The 26,428-nt window shown below is 40.3% G+C and overlaps 1 protein-coding gene and 1 long non-coding RNA gene across 2 annotated transcripts in view; one reads left to right on the forward strand and one right to left on the reverse strand.

Annotated features, from left to right (window-relative positions):
- Positions 1 to 12,525, forward strand: part of STON2 (stonin 2) — a 178,027-nt gene extending 165,502 nt beyond the window's left edge. Inside the window, exons 6-7 of the mRNA XM_040225983.1 lie at positions 3,194 to 3,396; positions 5,319 to 12,525. Coding sequence (XP_040081917.1) covers positions 3,194 to 3,396; positions 5,319 to 5,402 — 287 coding nt within the window. The 3' untranslated portion in view covers positions 5,403 to 12,525. The remainder of the gene's footprint in view (positions 1 to 3,193; positions 3,397 to 5,318) is intronic.
- LOC120852653 overlaps positions 1,678 to 26,428 on the reverse strand; it is a 44,362-nt gene continuing 19,611 nt past the window's right edge. Inside the window, exon 2 of the long non-coding RNA XR_005718606.1 lies at positions 1,678 to 3,334. This is a non-coding gene — a long non-coding RNA (uncharacterized LOC120852653). The remainder of the gene's footprint in view (positions 3,335 to 26,428) is intronic.

A 26,428-nucleotide genomic window follows, 5' to 3' on the forward strand; every position in this document is an offset into this window, starting at 1 on the left:
AAAGAGAAAACAATTCCAGTAGGGCTCCCCTTCCATGAGAAATAGCAGTCTGAATTTTAATGTTAAATTTTCTCAACGTCATTGAATAAAATGACATAATCTGTGAGCTAATTAGTACATTACTGTGAATTAAACTATCAGTTCAGTTCAATTCAGTCGCTCAGTCATGTCCAGCTCTTTGCAACCCCATGGACTGCAGCACACCAGGCCTCCCTGTCCATTGCCAACTCCTGGAGTTTACTCAAACTCATGTCCACTGAGTCGGTGATGCCATCCAACCATCTCATCCTATCGTCCCCTTCTCCTGCCTTCAATCTTTCCCAGCATCAGGGTCTTTTCCAATGAGTCAATGAATTCAATTTCAATTTAATTCCAATGAATTAAACTATACTAGCTTTCAAAATTGCACTTCCCTATCTGTTGGGCTCCCCAGGTGGATCAGTGGTAAAGAATCTACCTGCCAATGCAGGAAATGCAAGAGACGCAGGTTCGATCCTGGGTCAGGAAAATCCCCTGGAATAAGAAATGGCAATCCACTCTAGTGACAGTGAAAGTTTAAGTCACTTAGTTGTGTTCGAGTTTTTGCGACCCCATGGACTATAACTCGCCAGGCTCCTCTGTCCATGTGATTCCCCAGGCAAGGATACTGGAGTGGGTTGCCATTCCCTTCCCCAAGCAAGGATTCTAGAGTGGGTTGCCATTCCCTTCTCCAGGGGATCTTCCAGACCCAGGGATCAAACCCGGGTCTCCTGTATTGCCGGCAGATTCTTTACTGGCTAAGCCACCAGGGAAACCCACCCGCTCCGGTATTTTTGCCTAAAAAATTGCCTGGACAGAGGAGCCTGGTGGGCTAGAGACGGAGGAGCCTGCTGGTCAGAGTCAGACATGGCTGCGCACACAAGCACAACTGTCCACGAGCCCCAGCATCCATTGGTTGATGCTAGAACTCAAGAAAGAATGTTGTTTTCATAGAATTTGCTGTGAATACTCTTTGGTGGGGTGAGAAGAGGAGGTTCAGTTTTGTGGAAAGTTATGATTTTCAGTGTTCCAAGAATATGTAAATAAGGGCAATGAGATAAAACTGTCGTTGATGTTGCTACTGAATTAAGGAACTCCTGTATCTACTTTGTAATGATCTAATAGCAATATATTGAGAGGAGTCTAGGACATAATTTGGAGTCAGTTAGATATGAATTTTATTCCCAGTTCTACAGTTTAATGGCTGTGACCTCACGCAATTTACTTAAACCTTTCAGAGAAATCTCAGTTTCCTCTTTTATAAAACAGTTATTAATACCCTTATTATTTCATTAATATTATTATTTCATTAATAAGAATGAAATTAGATAATGCTTTTAAGTGTTTAGCACAGTCTCTGGCCTGTAATAAACGTTCAGTAAGTGATGGTTGTATAATGACATCTGTGGTTACACAGTTTAAAAAAAGCTGAATCAATTTATTTTCAAATAATGAGATTTTTACTACTACATGTATCTTAAATTCCTTTCCCAAAAAACTGCAATCTTTTTCTTAAGTATTACTTTTTAGAAAGAACCACTGAAATATGTTACATTTGTGAAACAGAGCAAAACAAATACTTCACTCTGTAATGTTTTCCTTGGAGAGCGGGTGTATATGTTCTCACTCTCTGAGATTAAAAAGTCCTGCCCAGACCAATAGAGGAAATTGGAATTGTTTATTTTGGGAAACTCAGATAACCAAGGGCTGTTTCAGTTACATCATGAAGTCAGAGGCACACTGTTTATCCATAGTGAGTTGCTTGGCGGGGGTCCTTAAGGCTTTTTCTCCACCCCTGTCACCCTGCAAACCCTGGTACCGAGGTTTGAGGACTGTGAGGCTGTCACACAGACAAATCGGTTAAGAGTGTCTGGGAGGTGGACACTGGGTCTAGTTTTCTTGGCTCCGCCACTTGCTAGCTATGACCCTGGGCGGTCAAGCTCACCTCCCGAAGCCTTAGTTCCTCACAGCCTCAGAGGACAGTTATGAAGATGCAGTGAGAGAATCTGCAGAGAACACTTTGCTCACGACCTGGCTCACGGTTCTCAGAAAACGTCTCCTGCCGCATCTGACCAGTGGCGGTGGCGACGCGTCCGTGGTGAGGCAGGGAAGTCAGCTCTGGCTCTTATGCCTCAAATAATCTGGTAACAATCTTCAGATGAAAATCAGACCATAAGTTTGCCTTCCAGATACGGCAGAACCAGCCACAGATTTACAGAGTTAAATAGCAGTAAGGGACGATGCCTGGCCTTGTTCAGCTCACCCTTTCCCACCGATCCCCAGCTCCGCGCTACATCCTTGAGGAAGAAGCCTGGAGAGAACAAAGGCGTTGGGTGTGGGGTCCTCGTGCTTAGAAGAGCTGCAGGTCAAATCCAGGACTGACAGGCCCTGGCTGTTGGTCTTGCGTTCTCCTGGGTGTTCCGTGGGCATGACTGCATGCTCAGTCGTGTCCGGTTCACTGTGACTCCATGGACTGTAGCCCCCCCGGGCTCCTCTGTCCACGGGGTTTCCCAGGCAAGACTGCTGGAGTGGGTTGCCATTTCCTCCTCCAGGGCATCTTCATGGTCCAGGGATGGAACCCGGGGCTCCTGCATTGGCAGATTCTTTACCACTGGGAAAGCTGTCTTCCTAGGGAGACATCTGGGAAACCATGCTTCCCTAACGCTTATGTGCAGTTTCTAAGGGCTTTGTTATTTACATATTTCATTCACCTGGAAAACATGCCAAAAGCATTGAAAAAAACATACGAATGGCTATGAAGAAAATTCAATTCAGCTTTCAAAAGAAATTGATGATTTTGCCCCAGGTGGCTGTCTTTGATGTTTTATTAGGTGCTAAGTGCGGATCTCTTTTATTCCTTTCTGCCAATCTACAATCTCTGTTTCTTGGTATTTGTGCTGTGTTCACGTCGCGCTCTGACCTGAGCAGGCAGAGTGAGCCTCATTTCCCAGGTCACGCGTTTTATTGCTAGGATCCCAGGCTACCAAAATGAGACGGTGTTATGTCCAGCGTTCTGAGGCATATACGTGCAGCGTGATTTCTGCCAAGGCCAGTCCTCTGCTCAGCATTGGACCCTCTGAAAGGCTGCCAGGCCTCCTTTGTTTGTTACTCAGGCTCTCCTTCCATTTCTTCGCCGAAGAACCAGAACCCTAGATTCTTTGTTATTCTTTTATAGCTTCTGGTCACCCACACTGTTTCTTCTGCCACCTTGAACTTGGCTCGGATCGGGAAGTGCCTTCCAGATTTGCCAATCACGTGAACGTCGAGTTCAGCATGCCTACAACGTCTGCCTCCAAAGCTGCTGTGAGATCCATCTCTGTGGAAGACAAGACGGACGTCAGGAAGTGGGTCAATTATTCTGCACACTACAGCTACAAGGTAGCCTTGGGGGGCATCTGGCTAATGCTTCCAGGTCTGTCTATTTACCCCCAAATGCTCGCTGCTCCCATTCCTTTTAACAGTGCCCGCCCAGAGTGCAGACGGGCACTCCGGCCACCGTGGAGGTGGCCCACCGTGCATAGTGGTGGTTGAGTCTGCTCCGAGCTAAATGAATAATCCCGCTCGTGGGCAACAGAAAGGCTGGAAAGAGAAATAGAGGCTAATGAAAGAAGAGAATATAATGTCTCAGTTGTCATGAACAACGACAAAAGAGTCATGGGGTAAGGGGATTATTATTACTCTTTTATCATATAATTTATGTGCAGGGGAGTGGGCTTGGAAGTGCAGACAGGCTCAGGAAAATGCTAACTCTAAGGATATATTTCAGCTGCAGATGTTGGTGAAGTGGATCTGAGTGAGGTTAAGACACATCTGACCTGGTCACTGGGCTGTAACAGAGCAATCTCGAAAGCCAAGCAAACCTTTGGAGTAGTAACAGGATCGGGGCTGTAAAGGGGGCTGTGAAGCTGGAGAGTTCAGACATAAAGAGTGATTATATCCTGGGGAGTTAAGAGAGATTCAGTAGGAAGAGATGCTAGTGGTAAACAGCCCGTCTGCTAATGCAAGAGACGTCGAGGTGCAGGTTCCATCCCGGGGTTGGGAAGATCCCCTGGAGGAGGGCATGGACACCCACTCCAGGATTCTTCCCTGGAGAATCCCATGGACAGAGGAGCCTGGCGGGCTAAGGTCCATAAAGTTGCAAAGAGTCAGACACGACTGAAGCAACTGAGCACACACACGCAGGAGATTAAATGCCAAAGATGATGGAAAATGGGCAAGGGGGCGGCGGGCACATTGAAGAGGGATTTGGCAAAGCGGTTTAATAATTTTCTATTCATAATAACACCCTTAGATTTATACCATCATTTAATTGTTCTTTAAATATTTCCTTAGTTGTGCAATCCAAAACATTCAACTACCGAAAAGAACAAATACTCCATCTTGTGGCCAGGAAAAAAAACAAAACAAAACTCAGCACTTCAAACATGACCATAGTCAGCTGTTTTGTCTGAATTCTTTCCCTCATTATTATAAATATCGGTATTGAGAGAAACAGCTTTTATTATGAAGCTCCGTAACTCAAAAGATTCACTGCCTGACTTATCAAAAGGCTTCAGATGAGCTATGTCACTCTCAAGACAAGATTAATTGATTAATCCCTTTATAATTAACAGCTATAGTATTCTGCAAAAGATACAGGCAGAACTGTAAATACTATTGGACGCTTTTTTTTTGTTTGGCTGTGCCGCACGGTAGGTAAGATCTTAGTTCACTGACCAGGGATCGAACCCGTGCCCCTTGCAGTGGAAGTGCAGAGTCCTGACCTTTGGACTACCAGGGGATTCTCCGCAGACTGTTTAAAGGGACAAAGTCATAGAGAGTGTAAACAGCCAACTGCAAAGAAATCCATTCATTTGATAAACCTTTGTGTATGCCTGTATTTTGGGGGTTTAATAGTTAAAAAGGGCCTGCCCTGTCTTACAGAGCCTGTGGTGTAGTGGGGCTGGGCAAGTGTACAGGGTGCAGGGGATATATACACAGGGGGACACTTGATTCTGCCTGGGAAGTCAAGAATAGCTTTATAGGAGACTGTGAGCAACTGTGCAAGGCAAAGAAGAAGGATTTCCCAGGTGGACTGAGAGGGAGAGGAATTCCAGACCAAGCCAAGGGCATGTGCACATTCAAAGCCATGATGTATACAGGCCCAGTAGCTTGGTGTGGCTAAACCCCAGAACATTAACCAAACTATAAGGACAGACTCTCAAAGAACCTAGTGAGGTTTTTCTCTTTTGGTTAGTTGTTGGGGTGTTTTCCTGATATTTCTTTCTGATTATTTCTCTCCGATGTCTATTCCTTGACAGGTGGAAATTGAGCAAAAAAAGAGTTTGAAGCTGGACTTGGACGGAGATGACATGGAAAATCCCAAGGAGTGCGGGGTCCAGTGATGGGGCTGTCTTGCAGGGGTTCCTGAGCCAAGTGGCAACGATAGGATGTCTTCCTGAATAGCTGAAATTCAAGTCAGTACCTAGCATGGCTCCTCCCTGTGGGGAACAGGGTATGGACCGTCCAGTTTGTAGTTACCTGTATTCTAACAGGAAACCCTAAGATGGCTGCCTGAGAGAGGCTCTGACTATGCTTGAAGCTGTCGGGTCCCCTGGCCTGTGGAGCTTACCATATAATTAAGCCTCTTCTCCACTCTTGCTTATCTCACGGCTCTTGGGTGTGGCTTGTCGTGAGTGATAATAGTCAGGAAAAGACCCCCCCCCCCCAACCCGGTCCCCTACAGTGTTGGTGCGATTCCTTCCTGATGTTCATCTGTCAATCAACAGTTTTTTGAGAAGTTAATTAACCAAGACTCCACCTCCATCATTCCCTCTAGAGAAAAAAATGACAAAAGGTACAAAACCAATTTTCTTCTCGGGGTCTGGTAGACCTTTCATAGGTGTCTCCATGCTTCAAATGTTAGCACTATGCAAAGATGTTTCTGAAATGTTTTCTTCCGAGTTCGAGATTGAAACACTTTTTCCATCTTCTAAACTGTCAGTCCCAGGGTTCACCATCCTGAGTCACAATAGACAATGGGGAAAAGGGCACAATAGGATGCTTTTAAATTCCATAATTAGCCCTGTATTCTGCAAAGAGTGGCTGTTGAAGGGAAAGCAAAATTGAGCTATTTTTCTTCGTTCCAGGGAAAAGGAACGTTCATTTTGAGATAATATTCGATTCAGGAGACAGCTTCAATCTCAGTGATTTTCTAAATTCACACTGAAAAATATATGCCATTTCTGACTCCTGAAATAAATGGATACATACATCTCAGGCATTTGTCGAGGGCATTTTGGGAACTCCATTTTATACCTCATAGCCAATAGCTGTGTGTCTCTAACTCAGACTTTGTAGGAAATGTAATTTGAAAAGATCATTTTAAAAGCTGTTTCAAAATTAAGCTTGTATGAGCTTTTCCTAAAAATTCACACTTTGATAATCACAGTATTCTAATAGATCTGAAAGGCAGAAGACTCTAGGGTAGAGATGGGGGAAGCCATATTTTTCTAATGTTGGGAACCTTAAATCCTGATCCCAAGGATCTAGGACACTCAATATTCTTTCTCTTCACCTGTTCCTGCTCACATTCTGTACTTCCGCATCCCAAAGGGGATACTAGCTCAACAATTTAAAGGCAGCTTTTATTTGCCTTCTCTGTTGAAGAAGAGAGTAAGGGGGGCAGAAAGTATGCCTATCAGATTTATAATGACCCGGAAATAGAAATATATATATAGTCTGTTGACTAGTAGATTCAGGATTAATTCATCCCATAAATATTCACTGAATTCTAACTATGAACTGACATTAGGATACAGAAATCATTATAATTTTTGAAATATGTGAACATAAGACTGAAACTAAAAGGATAAAATTGAACAGGCATTAACGAGAGACTCCCATATTCTGAGTTTCTTAAATGAAACCTTCTGAGTATAGACGAGGGCACCTATGTGTGTATGGATGTGTGTGTTAATGGGAAAGGTGTTAGAAAGTCCTGGTTTCACAGCAGTTTTTGTAGGAATGTTTTCTTAGGGAAATGTGAGTTCAGCTTTGAGTTAGGGGTATCTCACGGCTAAACGAACACACTTGGCCTGTGGTTACAGAAATCCAGGGAGCGCTGCATGCGGCACAGCTCAGCCCACATCTGCATGGGGGATTGGGTTCCGTTCTGGGAACTGCCTTTTAAGAGAGACATTAATAAATTACTGCATCCAGAGTCATGAAGAGTCTGATTATATGTGGAACCGGGCAGTAGTTCCCCCGAAGAACAGAAGGTATAGCTGCAAAGGGAAAAAGAGGGGATGATATAATAGCTACTTTGAAATCTCCGTTGAACTATAAAAGGGGAGAGGAACTGGACTCTTCCTATGTTGCTTCAAAGGGCAAAAAGAGGAGCTTAATAGATGACAGATGTTTGCTTCAACACAAGAAAGAACCTTGTAATAGGAGTTATTCTAAAGAGGAATGGACTCAACTAGTAGAATTTCCAGTTGCTACAGATACCCAAGCAACAGCTAAAATAACCCATCTCTCCTAAATGCCATGAAAGGGACTCTAGGATTGGATGTAGGCAAGATTCTTACCAAGATACTGCTGTTTAGTTTCAATAGTAATAGGACTCTAACTCTACTTGTTTTTATTTTGTAAGTGGCTTTGCATGCTCTTTGAAATACGGTGAGTTCCTCTAGAGGTCTTTGTCAAGTGGCGGGACTCCAAGGCATAGTCCTTCCCCGCTTGTGCTAAAAGCTCATGAGGATTCCTCATAGAAGCATTGAGATGGGTGGAAGAATTGCCAAGGTCAAGCGTATTCTAGCACCTTCTTTACCGAAGTTTAGAGCCCATGCACCCTCTCAAGAACTCTGCTTCACCTGCTGGCATCACATATGTATTGGTGGTTGGACCCTTTTTTCCTATTGGTTAATTCTCATTGCCTTTGTGCTTTACCTGGATTTTTTTTTTTTTTTTAAACCAAGGGTTGGAAAACTTCCTTCCATGCTATCTACATTCAGCAATCAAATTATCATTCATTTATGAAAACTTAACACCTTGATTTTATCAGATTTGTTTTTCCTCTGTATTTTAGAAACTACTTATGGGTAGCATTTAGGGAATTGCAAAATGTAAGACTACTTATTTTTAGATATAGCTTCTATGTAGTTTTGTTAATAGCCTACATAGAAAACACAGTTGGACAAATACCTTTTTGATATGCAGATTGTAAGTTTGCTACCGTGAATTTCTATTTTGTGTGTCTATAGCCACAAATACTCCTTTTCTGTGTTATCAATAATGTGAAAATATTAGAAGTGAATTCATTTTACCAGTACACAGCCTGTTACTATTAGAACATAAATTAGATGTCCCTTGATATCAAGAGCTGTGCTTTTTTTTTTTTTTTTTTTGAGGCTGGTGACTTGCTTTATGACTTCATAGTAAAGGAAGATAAGAAATGCTCTCATTATGATATATCAGACAAGAGAATATGAGGTACTTTGGGGGGAGACCATTAACCCCCCTTTGCCACTCTTACTCTTGTGAACATAGTACTAGTTATGTCTTATCAAAATTTTATATTTCACTTAAGTATAATCTGGACAGCTTTTTTTTTTTTTCTATTTTGTCCCCTGCCCCCTCCACCTGCCCTGACCATGCTGCATTATTGTCAGGGTTCATAACTCTTGAGAACATTATTTTGGAGGCAGGGAGGGGGGCACTGCATGGCTTACAGAGTCTTAATTCCCTTACTAAGGGAAACCTGGGTCACTACATTGAAAGCTCTGAGTTATAACCACTGGACTGCCAGGGAATTCCTGAGAACATTGTTTAATGTAAAATATTTCTTATTTGAAATGAGAGTAATTTCTTTTCAGATCTTATAGATGAGGGCAGGAGCTTCAAAGTGTTAGCCGCTCATTCGTGTCTGACTCTGTGACGCCTGGACTGTAGCCCTCCATACTCCTCTGTCCATGGGATTCTCCAGGCAAGAGTATACTGGAGTTCAGTTCAGTTCAGTTCAGTCGCTCAGTCGTGTCCGACTCTTTGCGACCCCATGAACCGCAGCATGCCAGGCCTCCTTGTCCATCACCAATTCCCGGAGTTCACTCAAACTCATGTGCATCGAGTCGGTGATGCCATCTCATCCTCGGTCGTCCCCTTCTCTTCCTGCTCTCAACCCTTCCCAGCATCAGGGTCTTTTCCAATGAGTCAGCTCTTGCATGAGGTGGCCAAAGTACTGGAGTTTCAGCTTTAGCATCAGTAGGTCCCTAGAAATTTACATTCCCAAGTAATGTGACTCATGGAGGCAAGAAATGTATCTTATTCTTTCTACTACCTAGCACCAAACTTGGAATATAATAACTTTCAGCTACCTTAAGTCCATGCTGATAGGTCAAACATATTCATGTAATAAAGAAAAATTATTAGGTATTCAGTAAATGTTTGCTGAATGAATACTGACCCTAAGACTCCAAGACTAACTAACCCTTCCTTATCATCAAACACTTAACCTTAAGCATACAAGCATGCTTTCATTTCCTGGAGCACTTAAGTAATTTCTTTTCTTGCCTCCACTGTCAACTAATAACTGTCAGCACTTAAGCACTTAATATGCAGCTGAATTTAAATTACAGTGAACCTATTCATATTGAAAAACATTTTTGTGCCCAAAGATAACAGCAGCACAGATGCTGTCAATAGTCTGGATTACTGATTCAGTTTTGTTCTTGCAAGTCAGAGAGCTCTGTGAGCCCGAGCCTTGTCTATTTGAATGGTCAGTGGAAGAAGGAAGCATTTACTAGAATCAGGGGCATTCTTGTGTGCTAGGTCTTTTGTTTTCCCTAAGAGTAACCACTCACCAGTGTCACTGTGTATTTATTTTGTTATCATAGTAAGGAGGAGGCCTGAGATATTAAGGAGGCCTGAGATAGTAAGCTGAAACTTGTCAAGTAACATCAGAATTTCAGAACTGCTTTCAATCTCGTAAGTTTCATGGTGGTGGGAAAACAGAATGATCCAAATTTTTTCCTCCAACTCTTGAAAATATTAAGTTGATGTGAATAGGAAGTACTGCCATCTAGCCTACTTTTAAAAAATTTTCTCAGTTGGGAATGGTAACTTTAACTCTTCTATGAATGATGATTTTAAGTTAATTCTGGCATATCTAGAGTTTAGGTCATGTTAAAAATGCAACAGGAACTTCAAACAAAACTGGCTAAAAAACTAAATCCATAAAAAGTATCATCCGATAAAGGAATTATCTCTTAACATTTCACTAATAAGTGTCATCCGAACCGTGACAGCTCTTATGAAATTAGTCATAGCATTCTCACCAACTTCTAAACATGTTTTCTAAACATGACCAATCTTTAAGTGCCAATTCCCTACAAGTCACCATTTCTTCATTTCTTAATTATATTCTTTGTAAATGAAACTTGCTTTCGATAGTGTGGCTCATATTTATGTATTTAAGGAATTAAAAGTGAAAGAGATGTATAAGGCACTCAATAATGTAGGAAATAAATGTGTGTATCAGTAGTATTCTCCCATGTATTCACTAAACTAGGAAAATGGAATTTTTACATTTCTACTACTGTGCCTTAGCAAGTCTGATTAAGAGTCTAGTTCTTTTAACAACTGGAAAAAAAAAGTATCTCTGAATTTGTAATATTTCAGGCCTGTAAAGGCAGAAAATATCCATAGTAATGTGTTTGGTAGTGCCTGGAGAGAGGCAAATAATAATGGCATTTAATGAAAAGTTATAAAAGAACAGAATCAAAAAATACAAAGTACGGAGAAATGACAAACAGAGCACTGGCCACCAAACCTCAAAATCCATGAACGAGAGGTCATCCCTTAAATGTCAGGAGCTCCAGGAATACTAAGTTTGCCTGGCAGGGATAAACAATAGAGTTAATTGAATTCAACAAGTATTTGGTCAAGGTTCTATTCCAGCAGCCAGTTCTGTAATAGTAGCTAAGGAAACGCAAGGATACTGACTGTTGATGTAAAGAGAACTGGGGTTTCTAGGAATCTGTAAAGGACACAGTCATAGAGAAAATCATCATGGTAAGTCACTGGCTGTTTTTCCAATTGGGTTTCAGAACCTCAGCTAAAAAAGTGAAGATGCTGGACTAATTGTTTGCTCAGGTCCCTTCCAGCTCCACTCACATAAACTATGCTCTGGTGCCACTGCTTGTCATACTCCATGTCAATAGGACTCTTCATACAGTCTTGAGAAGCAAGAAGTTTAAGATGTGAATACTGGGGAAAGTAGCCGACCCATCTTTCCCCTTTTTGTGTCTCTATCATTGACCATCTGCCCAGACGATCCTGCAACCCTCTATTTAGTAGCTGCCTTCAAAACACAGAGAAACACGGTGGATCGTGATCTCACTGGCGCCAGGCTCTGGAAGTTCCCCTAGCATCGTCCAGCACAACAGTGGGGTGAAGAGGACTTCACAGGATTTGGATACTACCCGAAACAGAAGTAGGTCTAACCCTCCAAGATACAGAAGGGCCATGGCTGACCAACAGTTTATAAATATGTCCTTTTATATAAAAGACTTCAGAAACTGAAGGAAGAAAAGACAGGAGAGATTCTGGGAATATCTGTCACATAGTTATGGCAAAACCAGACAAGAGAAAGGGCCGGTCCTCCCTATCTGATCTTTTAGTAAGAGGAAAACGTAACTATTAATTTTTAAAAAACCACATACAAGCTACAAAGTAGCATCTCCTTTGTGGTGTGTGTTAGTATGATTTTGTTTCCAGTTGGTCAGATGTAATGGCTTGATTCCAGCCAGCCAGAGGAAGAAATTCCAGCCTCCTCTTCTTCCGGTCCCGTCTTCTGCCTCAGATCACGCCCTCAGCGCTGGCTGCGGACTCCCTCTAGCCACACTGTGGCTGAAGCCGTAAGCACCGCGGTCTTGCCTCCGTGTGCTTCAGGGTCAGTGCCCCACTATGGTTCCCAAGGCGAGCAGCTGTGGGGAAGCAGATGTCCACTCAGGTCCTGACAGCAAGCAGTTAGTTGGACCAGAGCATCTAAGGGTTTTGAAGTACTGGGGTAGCAGAGGGAAGACTATGAACAGCTCTCACTCTGAGTCAGCATTCTTTTAACCTTTGTGCCAGCCTGCCAACAGAACCTAGAGAAAGTTTACCGTATTCAGGAAATGAAACAACCAGTGTTTTAAGCCTGGAAGTGATAAAAGAGCACCCCCTCCTCACTCTCCACTTGTGATGCTCATTGTGAATTTCAATATGTCAGGATGGAGGGACCCAGGGTCCCAGTGAACGATTCAGCTGGTCCAAGGCTTTCCTTTCTTCATCATCCATCCTCATTCAGTGTTGTGATTTATTTTATGTAAAAAAGTTTACTTAAAAAAATATGTGCCTATGTAATAAAGTCTACACACTGGCTAACTCTGTAGAGGTGAGGTTTTGTTTTCCATTGTTCTGCTGATTATCATCTGTAACCCCCTTTTTGAGCTATGAAAAAGACCTATTAATAAAAACTTTTAAACAAAATCTATCACGATGTAAGATTTAATTTGATCAAGCATAATAAAAAATGTTTATTATTAAGAAGACTCATCACCCAGTTAATACAGTGAGTGATCATAAGTTGACAAGTTACCAAGTGATTTGTATCCTAAGTTAAGTTTATCATGAATATACTTCAGTGAATTCAAGATATACCTTCTGCATTCCTACTTTGTGCCTAATTCTGTAAGAAAACAAACAGTTCTTACAGGGACTTTTGGCAGTAAGAAAATACATATATAAATAAGTGAGAAATATAAAAGAGCATATAATCAAATAATACACTTATTTATATTATGTTCCTGGCATATTGTTAGCACTCAACAAATAACTGTTTAATTCACTGATGAGTCCAAATGACTAATGTCAACATAAATGCAGGAAAAAAAATCATTATGGACTAAAATACTTGGGAGGTTTTCATAAGAAAGATGGCTTTTCAGTGAGGCCTAGAGGTGGGGATAAAATTGAATTCAGTGGCAAGAGAACAGGAGTTTAGAGTTGGGAAGAAGCACATGTAAATATAGTTGGATTAAGAGATAAGCCTCACCTGGGTCAGGGGTTCATGCACATCAAGAGGTAAGAGTGACAGAGGGGCCAAGCTGTGGGAGAGCTGGCCTCCAGCTTGAGGTTGGACTCGGTCTCGTAAATGCTGTGGAGCCACTTGAGAATCTTGCCAAGAAAGCTTTATTCTGGAATGACTAATCTGTCTGCAACGTGCAGGTTGTTTTCGTCTAGGGGAAAGACTGAAGGCAAGGAAAATAAAGGGTGTTTTTTTTTTGTGTGTGTGTAAACAAGAAAGAGAGATGTGTGTTTTGTTTAGTTCAAACAGACCATAGACATCTTATTGCAAAATACAGTTATCCACAAAGGGAGAACTCAGGCCAATTCAGTGGTTCCTACTATTGAGAAAACTCTCCCCTGAACAGAACACAGAATTTCATAGCCTAGTCAGTGCAAAATTAATTTATATTAGTAATTTATCAGGTATACAATAGGATGAAAAGCCAAATAAGAGCGTAAGGTTTTCTTAGACTGTGGATATTCTACTCCTTCCCCCTATTTTTCCCTTCCTATCTGCCCAGAGTCCTCTTGAACAAATTTTGAGACCTAATTGTCTGGTTCCTATGCTGTCACAAGGTTTTAGCTTTCTAAAATCCCCCTTTCTTTTAATATCCAAGTGGAGCAACTACTCGAGTAACTGCTTGGGGCCAAGTATGCTTCCTGGGGTTCCTTAGGATTCGGGGGAGAAAGGGCTGGGAATGAGAGGAAGTGAAGATGAGGATTAAATGTCTTTCGTGTCACCTGTCAGCTCTCACTCTAAACTCCTCTCAGCTCCTCTTTTATCACTTCCGACTATGTGCTCTGTGTTCCTCCACGCTGGGCACTTTCCGTCTCCTTAGACATAATAATATGACCTAACACTTAGGCAGTGCTCATACTCTGGTGACACCACCTGTACCAAGTATTTTAGATCTTATTTAATGAAGGCAGCCCCCTCTCTCCATTCGTCAAGGCACTAATAAATCAAGGCTGGTGGTACAACCGATGCTTACTTTAGTAAAGAACCTAAAACAAAGTATCACATATCCCTGTTTCTAAAGTTCATTGCCAATACCCCACAGAGGGAATTCTTATTAAAGATCTTTCTCACTTAGCTCTAGCTTGAGTAAAGGCACCAATTTCTCAAGTCCCTAGACTTACTGTTTCACTGCCAAGGGAGAACTGAAAACTCTTCCTAAAAATCCCATCTTAAGTGGGAATTAAGTTTTAAAGTTTCAACACTCTTGAAAATCACTTCAATTGTCTACAAAATAGACTAGGGTGTCAGTCTTCTTTAATGAAAGTCACTCTTTGACTTTTAATTTTTCAACTTCTTCATTGAGGATACCACTAGAATCATCACCACCCAAAATCTCAGCCCCCTGAAAAGTGCCTTCCAGTTCACAGTCAATATGGAGAAATCATTAAAATGAGTCATACAATTATTCCCTGAGTTTAGCAATGTGAATTGACTGTTTCAAGCTTGACAGCATCTTTTATCTGCCTCACAGATCCACTGAGTGGAATGGCAGACCAAATAACTTGAACAGAAGTATATCCATTATACTTCACTTTATTACACAAGGCAATTTTTAGTTCCACTCCATCACATCCTGTTATGGACCCAAGAAAAGATGCTGAAGTATCTTTCCATACCAAAGAGAATTATGTGTTAGATCTCTTAAAAAAGAACTTATTCACGATTTTTATTTAGAGGTCTCAAAATTACAGATAATATTTTTCAGTAGGAGTTAAAACCAAAATACAGGTACTTTTCCCAAATACAGTCTAGGTCTCAAGAGAAAAGAGTGGGGTACAATCTATTCTCTACCTGTCAAGAGCAGACCCGGGGGTCAAGACTTCTCTCTTAGCTTCCTCTGCTCTCCTCCCCTCTCTTCTTTTCACCAATAGGCATAAAGTTCCAGAGGCCTAGACTAATCTGCTGACAGTAGCAGAGAAAAGGATATATATAATTCAGAAACTGGGACAGTCTCCAGTTATTTCTTCCCACACTGAACTCTTTTTGAACAAGCCCCTATTGTACATCTCTTCTACTGCCTTTAATGCTTATCTGCTGCCTTTTAACATTTTATATTTATTGGCTTTATCCTCATTAAAAAGCCAGCTATTATTGCTTTCTCAGTATATGGCCAAAGTGCACCAAAAGCAAAATGAGTCAGCAAGTATAATCAACATGCAACTGAATATGACTAAAATTCATTCTGTATTTTAGTTAAGACTTTCTTGAAGTCAACTCCTCTTTCTATTTCTGAGCCTCTGCAGTCTGAAAAATCTACTGCTGCTTTTCTTTCTCTATGCACCTCAGAGGTTTACTGCTGTTAGAAATGCCACAAGAATGCTGAATTCTCCCAATTTGCTAGGCAGTACAAAACTTATCCCTCAATTTCACTCTCTTAATAATATCTAATAAGGGGATGACAACTGCAAAAAGAAATGCTCAGTGCAAGGGATACAAATATTTGGTGACCAGATTGAATGTTGGGGCAAAGGAGAATCAACAATTTAGACCTGTTGAACCTGGGTATGTTTATCCTGCAAGCTTTGCCAGTAGCCTATCAGAAACCTTATATTTAAAAAAAAAAAAAGACAAACAACTTGCTGTTTCTTTTGCTACCAAACTAACAAGTATATACTAATATATTCTCTCCTGAGACTTTAAAATTATGAACTTAAAGAATACCCAAGACAAAGCAGGACAGACAGGAATCTGCAAAGGTTTGGAGGAGAGTGCAGCTGTTGGTTTGCAGCAAGCAAAACAGAGGCCTGCACAGGTGGTCTGGGCCATCACCCTGTGCTGCCCTCAGGCCTGTGTCCGCTGGTGCAGGCAGGGGCTGAGCGCTGAAACTCAGGCTTCAGAGGCTGCACCTGGGGAGAGGACTCGTGTTGGTGGTATGGAGACAGCCTGCAGCGACTGAAGCGTGGTATAGGCCACAACCAGGGGTGTATGTGAAAGGCTAGGCCCACCACAGACATCCGATTCAGGAAGGGGGAGTGGAAGGATGTGTGTTCTTCTCCTGCGAGAGCACCAAAATTGCAACTAGCTGTTGAACAGCCATGGACAGGAGGCCACTGGAATCCACCAAAAAAAAGGTACCCTACGTCCAGAGACAACGAAGAAGATGCAGCAAGATGGTAGGAGGGATGCAATCACAATAAAATCAAATCCCATACATGCTGGTGGGTGACCCACAGACTGGAGAGTAGTAATACCCAAAGAAGTTCTCACACTGGTATGAAGGTTCTAAACCCCATGTCAGGACTCCCAGCCCGGGGGATCCAACAAAGGGACTGGGAATCCCGAGGGAATCTGGCCTTGAGGGCCAGTGGGATTTGATGATAGGTCTTCCAGAGGACTAGAGGAGACAGAGACACCAGTCGTAGAGGGCACAAACAAAATTTTGTGTGCACCAAGACCCAGAGGAGAGGAGCAGTGACCACACAGGAGACTGAACCAAAACTACCTGCTCGTGTTGGGGGCCTCCTGTGGACGTGTGGGTCGGCAGGGGCTCACCACAGGGATGGGGCACTGCAAGGCTCCCTTGGCATAAACCCTCTTGGAGGTCACAATCAACCCTACCATAGAGCTTGTAGTCAGAGATTTTATTTTCTTGGGCTCCAAAACCACTGCCGTGAAATTAAAAGACGTTTGTTCCTTGGAAGAAAAGTTATGACCTACCTAGACAGCATGTTAAAAAGCAGAGACATTACTTTGCCAACAAAGGTCCGTCTACTGAGAGCTATGGTTTTTCCAGTGGTCATGTATGGATGTGAGAGTTGGACCGTAAAGAAGGCTGAGGGCTGAAGAATTGATGCCTTTGAACTGTGGTGCTAGAGAAGACTCTCGAGAGTCCCTTGGACTGCAAGGAGATCCAACCAGTCCATCCTAAAGGAGATCAGTTCTGAATATTCATTGGAAGGACTGATGCTGAAGCTGAAACTCCAATACTTTGGCCACCTGTTGTGAAGAGCTGACTCATTAGAAAACACCCTGATGCTGGGAAAGATTGAAGGCAGGAGGAGAAGGGGACACCAGAGGATGAGATGGTTGGATGGCATCACCGACTCAATGGACATGGGTTTGAGTAATCTCTGGGAATTGGTGATGGACAGGGAGGCCTAGCACAAAGAGTCAGACACAACTGAGTGACTGAGCAACAAGAGCCCAAAGACCCCAGGGATGGGTCACCTCAGGCTAAACAACTACCAGGGAGGGAGTACAACCCCACCCATCAGCAGATAATTGGATTAAAGCTTTACTGAGCAAGGCCCTAAACACCAGAACAAGACCCAGTTTTTCCCATGGCCAATCCCTCCCATCCAGAAGCTTGCAATCTACAGTCAGTGTGATCCCTATCAAATCACCAATGGCATTTTTCACAGAACTAGAATGAAAAATTTCACAGTTCATATGGAAACACTAAGACCCTGACTAGTGAAAGCAGTCTTGTGAAAGAAGAATGGAGCTGGAGGAATCAACCTTCCTGACTTCAGACTATATTACTAAGCTACAGTCATCAAGACAGTATGGAACTGACACCAAAACAGAAATATAGATCAATGGAACAAGATAGAGAGCCCAGAAATAAACCCACACACCTGTGGGTACCTTATTATCAACAAAGGAGGCAAGAATATACAATGGGGCAAAGATAGCCTCTGCAATAAGTGCTGCTGGGAAAACTGGACAGCTATGTGTAAAAGAATGAAATTAGAACACTTCGGAACACCATACAGAAAGATAAACTCAAAATGGATTAAAGACCTAAATATAAGACCAGAAACTATAAAACTCTTAGAGGAAAACACAAGCAGAACAGTCGATGACATAAATCAAGGTCCTCTATGACCCACCTCCTAGAGTAATGGAAATAAAAGAAAACAAGTGGGACCTAATTAAACTTAAGTCTTTTGCACAGCAAAGGAAACTATAAACAAGGTGAAAAGACAACCTTCAGAATGGGAGAAAATAATAGCAAATGAAAAAATTGACAAAGGATTAATTTCCAAAATATACAAACAACTCACACAAGTTAATACCAGAAAAAGAACCCAATTAAAAAGTGAGGAAAATACCTAGACAGACATTTCTCCAAAGAAGACAGACAGATGGCTAACAAACACATGATAAGATGCTCAACATTGCTCATTATTAGAGAAATGCAAATCAAAACTACAACAAGATATCACCTCACACCTGTGAGAGTGGCCATCATCAAAAAGTCTACAAACAATAAATGCTGGAGATGGTGTGCAGATAAGGGAATGCTCTTGCACTGTTGGTGGGAATGTAAATTGGTATAGCCACTATGGAAGATGGCATGGAGATTCCTCAAAAACCTAGGAATAAAACCACCAATGACCCAGCAATCCCACTACTAGAGATGTACTCTGAGGAAACCAAAATTGAAAAAGACACATGTATCTCAATGTTCACTGAAGCACTATTTACAATAGCTAGAACATGGAGGCAACCTAGAAGTTCATCAACAATGGAATATTACTCAGTCTTAAAAAGGAATGCATTTGAGTCAGTTCTAATGAGGTGGATGAACCTACAGCCTATTACACAAAATAAAGTAAGTCAGAAAGAGAAAGATAATATATACTAGCATATATATGTAGAATCTAGAAAGATGGTACTGATGAATTTATTTACATGGAAGCAATGGGAAAACAGACATAGAGAACAGACTTATGGACACAGTGACGGGGAAGAAGGAGAGGGTGAAATGTATGGAGATAGTAACATGGAAACTTACATACCACATGTAAAATAGATAGCCATTGGGAATGTGCTGTGTGACTAAGGAAACTCAAACGGGGGCTCTGTTAACAACCTAGATGGGTGGGAAGGGGAAGGAGATGGGAGGGAGGTTCAAGAGGGGACATATGTATAACTATGGCAGATTCATGTTGATATTTGGCAGAAAACAACAAAATTCTGTAAAGCAATAATCCTTCAATTATAAAATAAATAATTTTAAAAAGCTTACACAAGCCTCTGAGCCTCATCCATCAGAAGGCAGACAGAAGAAGCAAGAAAAGACACAGTCTCTCAGCGGCTAAAACAAACACCATATTACAGAAAGTTAATCATCATGAAACAGCAGAAAGTTATATTCCACATGAAGGGACAAGATAAAAGCCCAGAGAAAAAATACAAATGAAGTGGAGATAGGCCCACCACAGAAGTGAAGTGCCTTTGTTAATAAGCATGGAAGGAAGGGACGGAGGTCTCCATAAAAGCCTCTTTTCCCGCACACTCTCGGAAGACTTGGAGCCACCTCTACAAGTTCGGGGAGAGCACCAGCAGGCTGCCCACATGCAACAGTGGGGCTGAAACCTGAGGTGTGCAGATTTATGCCTTCATGTTGGCTTTGGAAACTCACTGCCTGTGGGATATCTGAGTGGAAGAAGGAATAATGGAAATCACCCAATCAGAACAGCAGACAAAAAACCTAATTAAAAAAAAAAATGAAAGCAATGTAAGAGACCTATAGAATAATATAAAGCTTGCCAACCTATGCATATTGGGGACTGCAGTAGGGGAAGAAAGAGAAAAAGAAGTCAAAAACAAACTGAAAAAAACTGTGGCTGAAAACTTCCCACACCTACAGAAGGAAAGAAACACTCAGGTACAGGAAGCACAGAAGGTCCCAAACAAGATGAATCCAAAGAGACCTACACCAAGACATGTTATAATCAAAATATTCTACCCAGCATGTTTATCAGTTAGAATAGAAGTGACAAAGAATTTTTCAGATCTGTAAAAACTAAAAGAATACAGCAATACTAAACCTTTCCTAAAAGAAATATTGAGAGATCTTTTATAAGAAAAGTAGTAATCTATTGGAAAGAAGAAAATTACAACTGAAAAGTAAATTACTTAAACAGACTAGTCTTCAGATTAAAAAAACAAACAAACAAAAATCTTTGTGAAAGTGATAACCACAATGAATGGCAAAAGGACAAACACAAAGATATAAAAGAGGACATGAAAATCATAAAATGTGGGGGAAGAGATTAAGAAAATGCAATTCTCTTTTAGAAGGTGTTTGAGCCTATTTTACTAAGTCTAAAGAAAGTCTATATTGGAAAGGGTTAACATACTTGAAAACAGGGTAACCACAAATCAAAAACATGCAACAGAGTCAGAAAAGCCAAAAGAAGAGATCATAAGCATAATGCAAAAGAAAATCAGCAAATCACAAAAGGAAAAAGAAAAAGGAACGAGGAAGAAATACGAAATCAACTGGAAAACAGGTCTAAAATGACAGTAAATACACATCTCTCATAATTACCTTCTCTGCCAATGAATTAAATGCTCCAGTCAAAAGAGTGGCAGATTGGATTAAAAAAACAAGATCCTACAAGAGACTCACTTTAGGACAGAGGACACACACCTATTAGAAGTGATGGGATGGAAAAACATATTTCATGCAAATGGAAATTACAAGAAAGCAGTGGTCGTAATATTCATATCAGACAAAACAGACTTTAAAACAAAGGTCATAAAGAAAGATAAAGGACACTATATAATGATAAAAGGGTCAATAAGAGGAAATTATACTTGTCAACAAACATGTACCCAAGATAAGAACACCCAAATACATAAAAACTAACAGATATAAAGGGAGAAATGATGAGAATACAATAATAGGAAAACATTTTTCAGACTTACATACATCAATGGACAGATCTTCTGAACAGAAAATCAATAAGGCAACAGAGATCCTAAATGATACCATACTACCGAATACAATCTACAAATTCAATGCAATCCCTATCCAAATACCAACTGCATTTTTCACAGAACTAGAATAATTAAAAAAATTTGTATGGAAACACAAAAGACCTTGAATAGCCAAAACAATCCTGAGAAAGAACAGAGCTGGAGGAATCAGGCTCCCTGACTTCACATTATATTACAAAGCTATAGTAAGCAAAACAATATGGTACTGGCACAAAAAACAGACACATAGATCTATGGGACAGAATAGATAGACTAGGGAAAAAAAAAAAACCCATGCACTTATTGTCAATTAATCTATGACAAAGAAGGCAAGACTATACAAAGGAGAAGAGACAGTCTCTTCAATAAGTGGTACTAGGAAAACTGGACAGCTACATGTAAAAGAATGAAACTAGACTAGTTTCTAACACTATACACAAAAATAAACTCAAAATAGACTAAAGACCTTAATATAAGACTGGATAATATAAAACTCTTAGGGGAAAACATAGGCAGAATGCTGTTTGACATACATCACACCAGTATATTTTTGGCTCTGTTTCCTAAAGCAAAGGAATTATAAGCAAAAATAAACAAATGGGACCTAATCAAACTTAAAAGGTTTTGCACAGGAAAGGAAACCATTGACAGAATGGAAAGACAACCTATTGCATGGGAGAAAAACTTGGAAAATGGTATTATTTGTAAGTGGTTAATATCTCAAATATATATACAGCTTATCCAGTTCATACAACTCAGCATCAACAAACAACCTCCTCCCCAAACCCAAGCCACCCAATTAAAAAAATCTGCAGAAGAAATGAATAGACATTTTTCCAAAAAAGGACATGCATGTGGCCAACAGGCACAGAAAAAGATCCTCAACATTGCTAATCATCAGGGAAATGAAAATCGAAACCTCAGTGAGATGTCACCTCAGACCTGCCAGAATAGTTATAATGAAATAGAATACAAGTAACAAATGTTGGCAAGAATGTAGAGAAAAGGGAACTTTTGAACACCATTGTTGGGCATGTTAATTTGTGTAGCCACTGTGGAAAACAGGTTTATTTAAAAACTAAAAATAGAACCACCACATGACCCGCCAATTCCATTTGTAGACATATATTTGAAAAAAAATGAAGCCACTAATTTGAAAAGATACATGGACCCCAATGTTCATAGCAGTATTACTTACAATTGTCAAGACACGGAGGCAAATTAAGTGTCCATAACAGACAGGTGAAGAAAATCAGGTGTGACGTATAATGGAATACTACTCAGTCATAAAAACGAATGAAATTTTGCCATTTGCAACCACAAATGGAAGGTAATTTTGCGAAGTGAAATTAAGTCAGAAAAAGACTAATACTGTATGATATCACTTATGTGTGTAATCTAAAATATAAAACTATAACAAAATATAACCAAAAAAGACTCACAGATATAGAGAACTAACAGTAGCTGTGAAGGGGCAACATAAGGGTAGGAGATTCAGTTCAGTTCAGTTCAGTTCAGCCACTCGGTCACGTCCGACTCTTTGCGACAGCATGAACTGCAGCACGCGAGGCCTCCCTGTCCATCACCAACTCCCGGAGTTCACCCAAACTCATGTGCATCGAGTCGGTGATGCCATCCAACCATCTCATCCTGTGTCGTCCCCTTCTCCTCCTGCCCCCAATCCCTCCCAGCATCAGAGTCTTTTCCAATGAGTCAACTCTTCGCATGAGGTGGCCAAAGTATTGGAGTTTCAGCCTCAGCATCAGTCCTTCCAATGAACACCCAGGACTGGTCTCCTTTAGGATGGACTGGTTGGATCTTCTTGCAGTCCAAGGGACTCACAAGAGTCTTCTCCAACACCACAGTTCAAAAGCATCAATTCTTCGGTGCTCAGCCTTCTTCACAGTCCAACTCTCACATCCATACATGACCACTGGAAAAACCATAGCGTTGACTAGATGGACCTTTGTTGGCAAAGTAATGTCTCTGCTTTTCAATATGCTATCTAGGTTGGTCATAACTTTCCTTCCAAGGAGTAAGCATCTTTTAATTTCATGGCTGCAATCACCATCTGCAGTGATTTTGGAGCCCAAAAAAATAAAGTCTGACACTGTTTCCACTGTTTCCCTATCTATTTCCCATGAAGTGATGGGACCAGATGCCATGATCTTCGTTTCCTGAATGTTGAGCTTTAAGCCAACTTTTTCACTCTCCTCTTTTACTTTCATCAAGAGGCTTTTGAGTTCCTCTTCACTTTCTGCCATAACGGTGGTGTCATCTACATATCTGAGGTTATTGATATTTCTCCTGGCAATCTTGATTCCAGCTTGTGCTTCCTCCAGCCCAGCGTTTCTCATGATGTGCTCTGCATATAAGTTAAATAAGCAGGGTGACAATATACAGCCTTGACGTACTCCTTTTCCTATTTGGAACCAGTCTGTTGCTCCATGTCCAGTTCTAACTGTTGCTTCCTGACTTGCATATACGTTTCTCAAGAGAGATTAAAAGATACAAACTATTAATAGATAAAATAAGCTATAAGGAAATACTGTACAACACTGAGAATATAGCCAATATTTTATAATAACCATAAAGGGAATGTAACCTTTAAAAATTGTGAATCACTATATTGTACACCTTATATAATATTATACATCAACTATAATTCAGTTTAAAAAAAGAACAAATGCATATGGATCATACTTATATACTTAATATATACTTATGTACTTAGTGTAGTCCAAATCAGAGACACAAAGTAGACTGATGGTTGCCAGAAGCTGGGGTCAGAGGGGAACGGGGAAGTACTGTTTACTGCACACAGAGTTCCACTTCTGCAAGATGAAGCATTCTAGAGATGGATGTTTGATGACAGTAACACAACAATATGAATGTATTTAATACCACTGGCTAGTGTGCTTAAAAATGGTTAAGATGATAAATTTTATTATACATATTTTACAATAAAAAACCACTAAAAAAATCAACACCATTACTCCCACCAAATACAATCCTATTTCTGTGTTCTAACAACAAAGCTTCTCAAAAAGTTGTCTATATTTGTTCTCATCATTTTTTCACTTATTTTCTTCTCAATTCATTCCAATTTATTTTCCGTCTCCATCATTACACCATAATGGTTCTTTTCCCAAAGTCTTTCAACTTGATAAATCCAAGATGTTTTTTCTATCATGATCTTGCTTGCTTCTTAGCACCACTGGACAGCAAGACGCACTCTCTTTGAAACATTCTCTTCCCTTGGTGCCTATATCCACTCTTCATTCTTAGTTCCACTCTCCTGGTTTATATGCTACATCATTTCCTGCTCCTTCCCAGTTGTGTTTTTTGGCTCTTTCTCCTAGGTCTAGTCCCTAAATATCAGCATGCTTCCATTTTCTCCCTTTACACTCCACCTGTGATCTCATACATTCCATGGCTATAAATAACTATATATGCTAAATGATTCACAAATCTTTATCTCCGTTCAGTTTATTGAGCTCTAAACCAATATTTAGGCTTATTATTGTCTCCGTCTGAATGTTCAACAGACATCTAAACCTAACCAAATCATAACTTTTCTCATACAAACATGTTTTTCCTTCAGTTTTCCCAAACCTAAGTATAATAGGGCACCAATATTCTCTCATTTACTTAATAGAAACCTATGAGGTATTTTTGATTGTTCATTTTTCTAAGCTTCATATTCTACCCAAATCAAGCCTAGTTGTGTCTCTTTTCAAAACACATGATCAATCTATCTCCACTCTTCTTACCTGAGTTTCTACAATTACCAAACATGTTTCATAACATTTTATTTATGTAACTCATCTGTTATCTGTCTCACCAGCCTTATGAGCTTCATGAGTGAAGGGAATTTGGTCTGCTTTGCTCTGTGTGTACCCTCCTGGCCTAGAACAGGACTCGATGCACCATAATTATTTGTTGAATGAATGGAAGAAAAGTCTAAATGGAGTCAAAAATGTAATTATAAAACTTTCTAAAAAAAGGAGACTATGTACACAATTTAGAAAAGATATTATTTCCAGACATTAGAATTAGGTACAGCTTAATCTTTCTCTTTGTATGAAAGAAAAATAAGTTCCAGAATAAAGAACACTGGGAAAATGTTTGTCTTAATTTTCCCTTTAAAATGTATGTTGAAACAAAATATGCAAGTAATTATATCAAATATTATTACTTTTCTAATGATTTTTTAAAAGAGAAATAATGATAGGGAAAATGATGGAAGGAATTAAAGAATTCAAGAGCTGATTTCTCCAGGAAGGAAGAAAGGATAAAGATCTGTGGAGACATTTAGGTGTGTGGTATGAAGAAAGGTACAGAAAAAGGTAAAGAACTTTTTTCTAGAGGAAAGAAAACAAGTTGGTCCCAATTTTACAGGACAGCTTTGTGGGATTTTACAAAGTCAAAGAGGCAGCAGGGACAACCTGTGGACTGGCTTAACTTGTGAGTACTGATGAATACTTAACAGGTGGGAATCCTAAGACTCATAAACTCCATTTCTAAGAATCCATCCTACAAAGATAGTAACAGAAGTATATACAGGGGAATGCACAAGGATATTGTTGCAGCAGTGTTTAAAATACGGAGGAAAAAAGAGTCTAACTGTACTTTTCAAGATAATAAAGTACTGCATATTCATACTATGAAATTCCATGCAGCCACTAAAAACACCTGAGTCAGCTTGAAATTTACTAGCCTAGAAAGAGATCTGTGATAGACTGGATCTATGAAAAAAAAACAAGTTGCCTATAAAATTTAAAGCATGATTCCATTATTATATTTCCCTATCTAGAGATACGTGCAGGGAAGACACAGGTGTGACTGAGAGGTCTGAGCAGAGACAGGAACACAGGAATTCCGTTTTTATTTTCTATAATTTTTATATGATGGTTTTAATAATTTAACATTCCTCATTTTGCTGCCCTCTCACTCTCAACAAAATATTTTTTAAATGTTATGATTGGCTAAGGTTAAAATTAAGAGGTCTAAATAGAGACTAAGAACAAATTGAGACTTTCAAAATGGTCTGTATTTGATAATCATCCAATCACCTTTTTTTAAAAGACAGGAACTCTGATTTGATTTTCTGAAGCCATTATTGGGAGGATGAAACTACATCAAGGTCACTGAACAAGGGCTATGTTTACCATTCTGTAACTATTGCATTAAAAAGAAAAAATAAAAGCAAAGCGAGAAAGGGAGACTATGAGAAGAAAAAGGGAGGTAGAAAGAAAAGTATAATATGTTAACAGAACTTAAGGGAAAAGGGCAAAGAGAAAGAAGGGATTTGGACTTGACTGTGTTGTCATTTGCTAAAATTAGCAAGAATTAAGAAGGAAATTAAATGACACTTACTCCTTGGAAGGAAAGTTATGACCAACCTAGACAGCATATTAAAAAGCAGAGACATTACTTTGTCAACAAAAGTCCATCTAGTCAAGGCTATGGTTTTTCCAGAGGTCATGCATGGATGTGAGAGTTGGACTGTAAAGAAAGCTGAGCACTGAAGAATTGATGCTTTTGAACTGTGGTGTTGGAGAAGACTCTTGAGAGTCCCTTGGACTGCAA

This window comes from Oryx dammah, unplaced genomic scaffold (genome assembly GCF_014754425.2).
Source record: "Oryx dammah isolate SB20612 unplaced genomic scaffold, SCBI_Odam_1.1 HiC_scaffold_26, whole genome shotgun sequence".
Classification (NCBI taxonomy): domain Eukaryota; kingdom Metazoa; phylum Chordata; class Mammalia; order Artiodactyla; family Bovidae; genus Oryx; species Oryx dammah.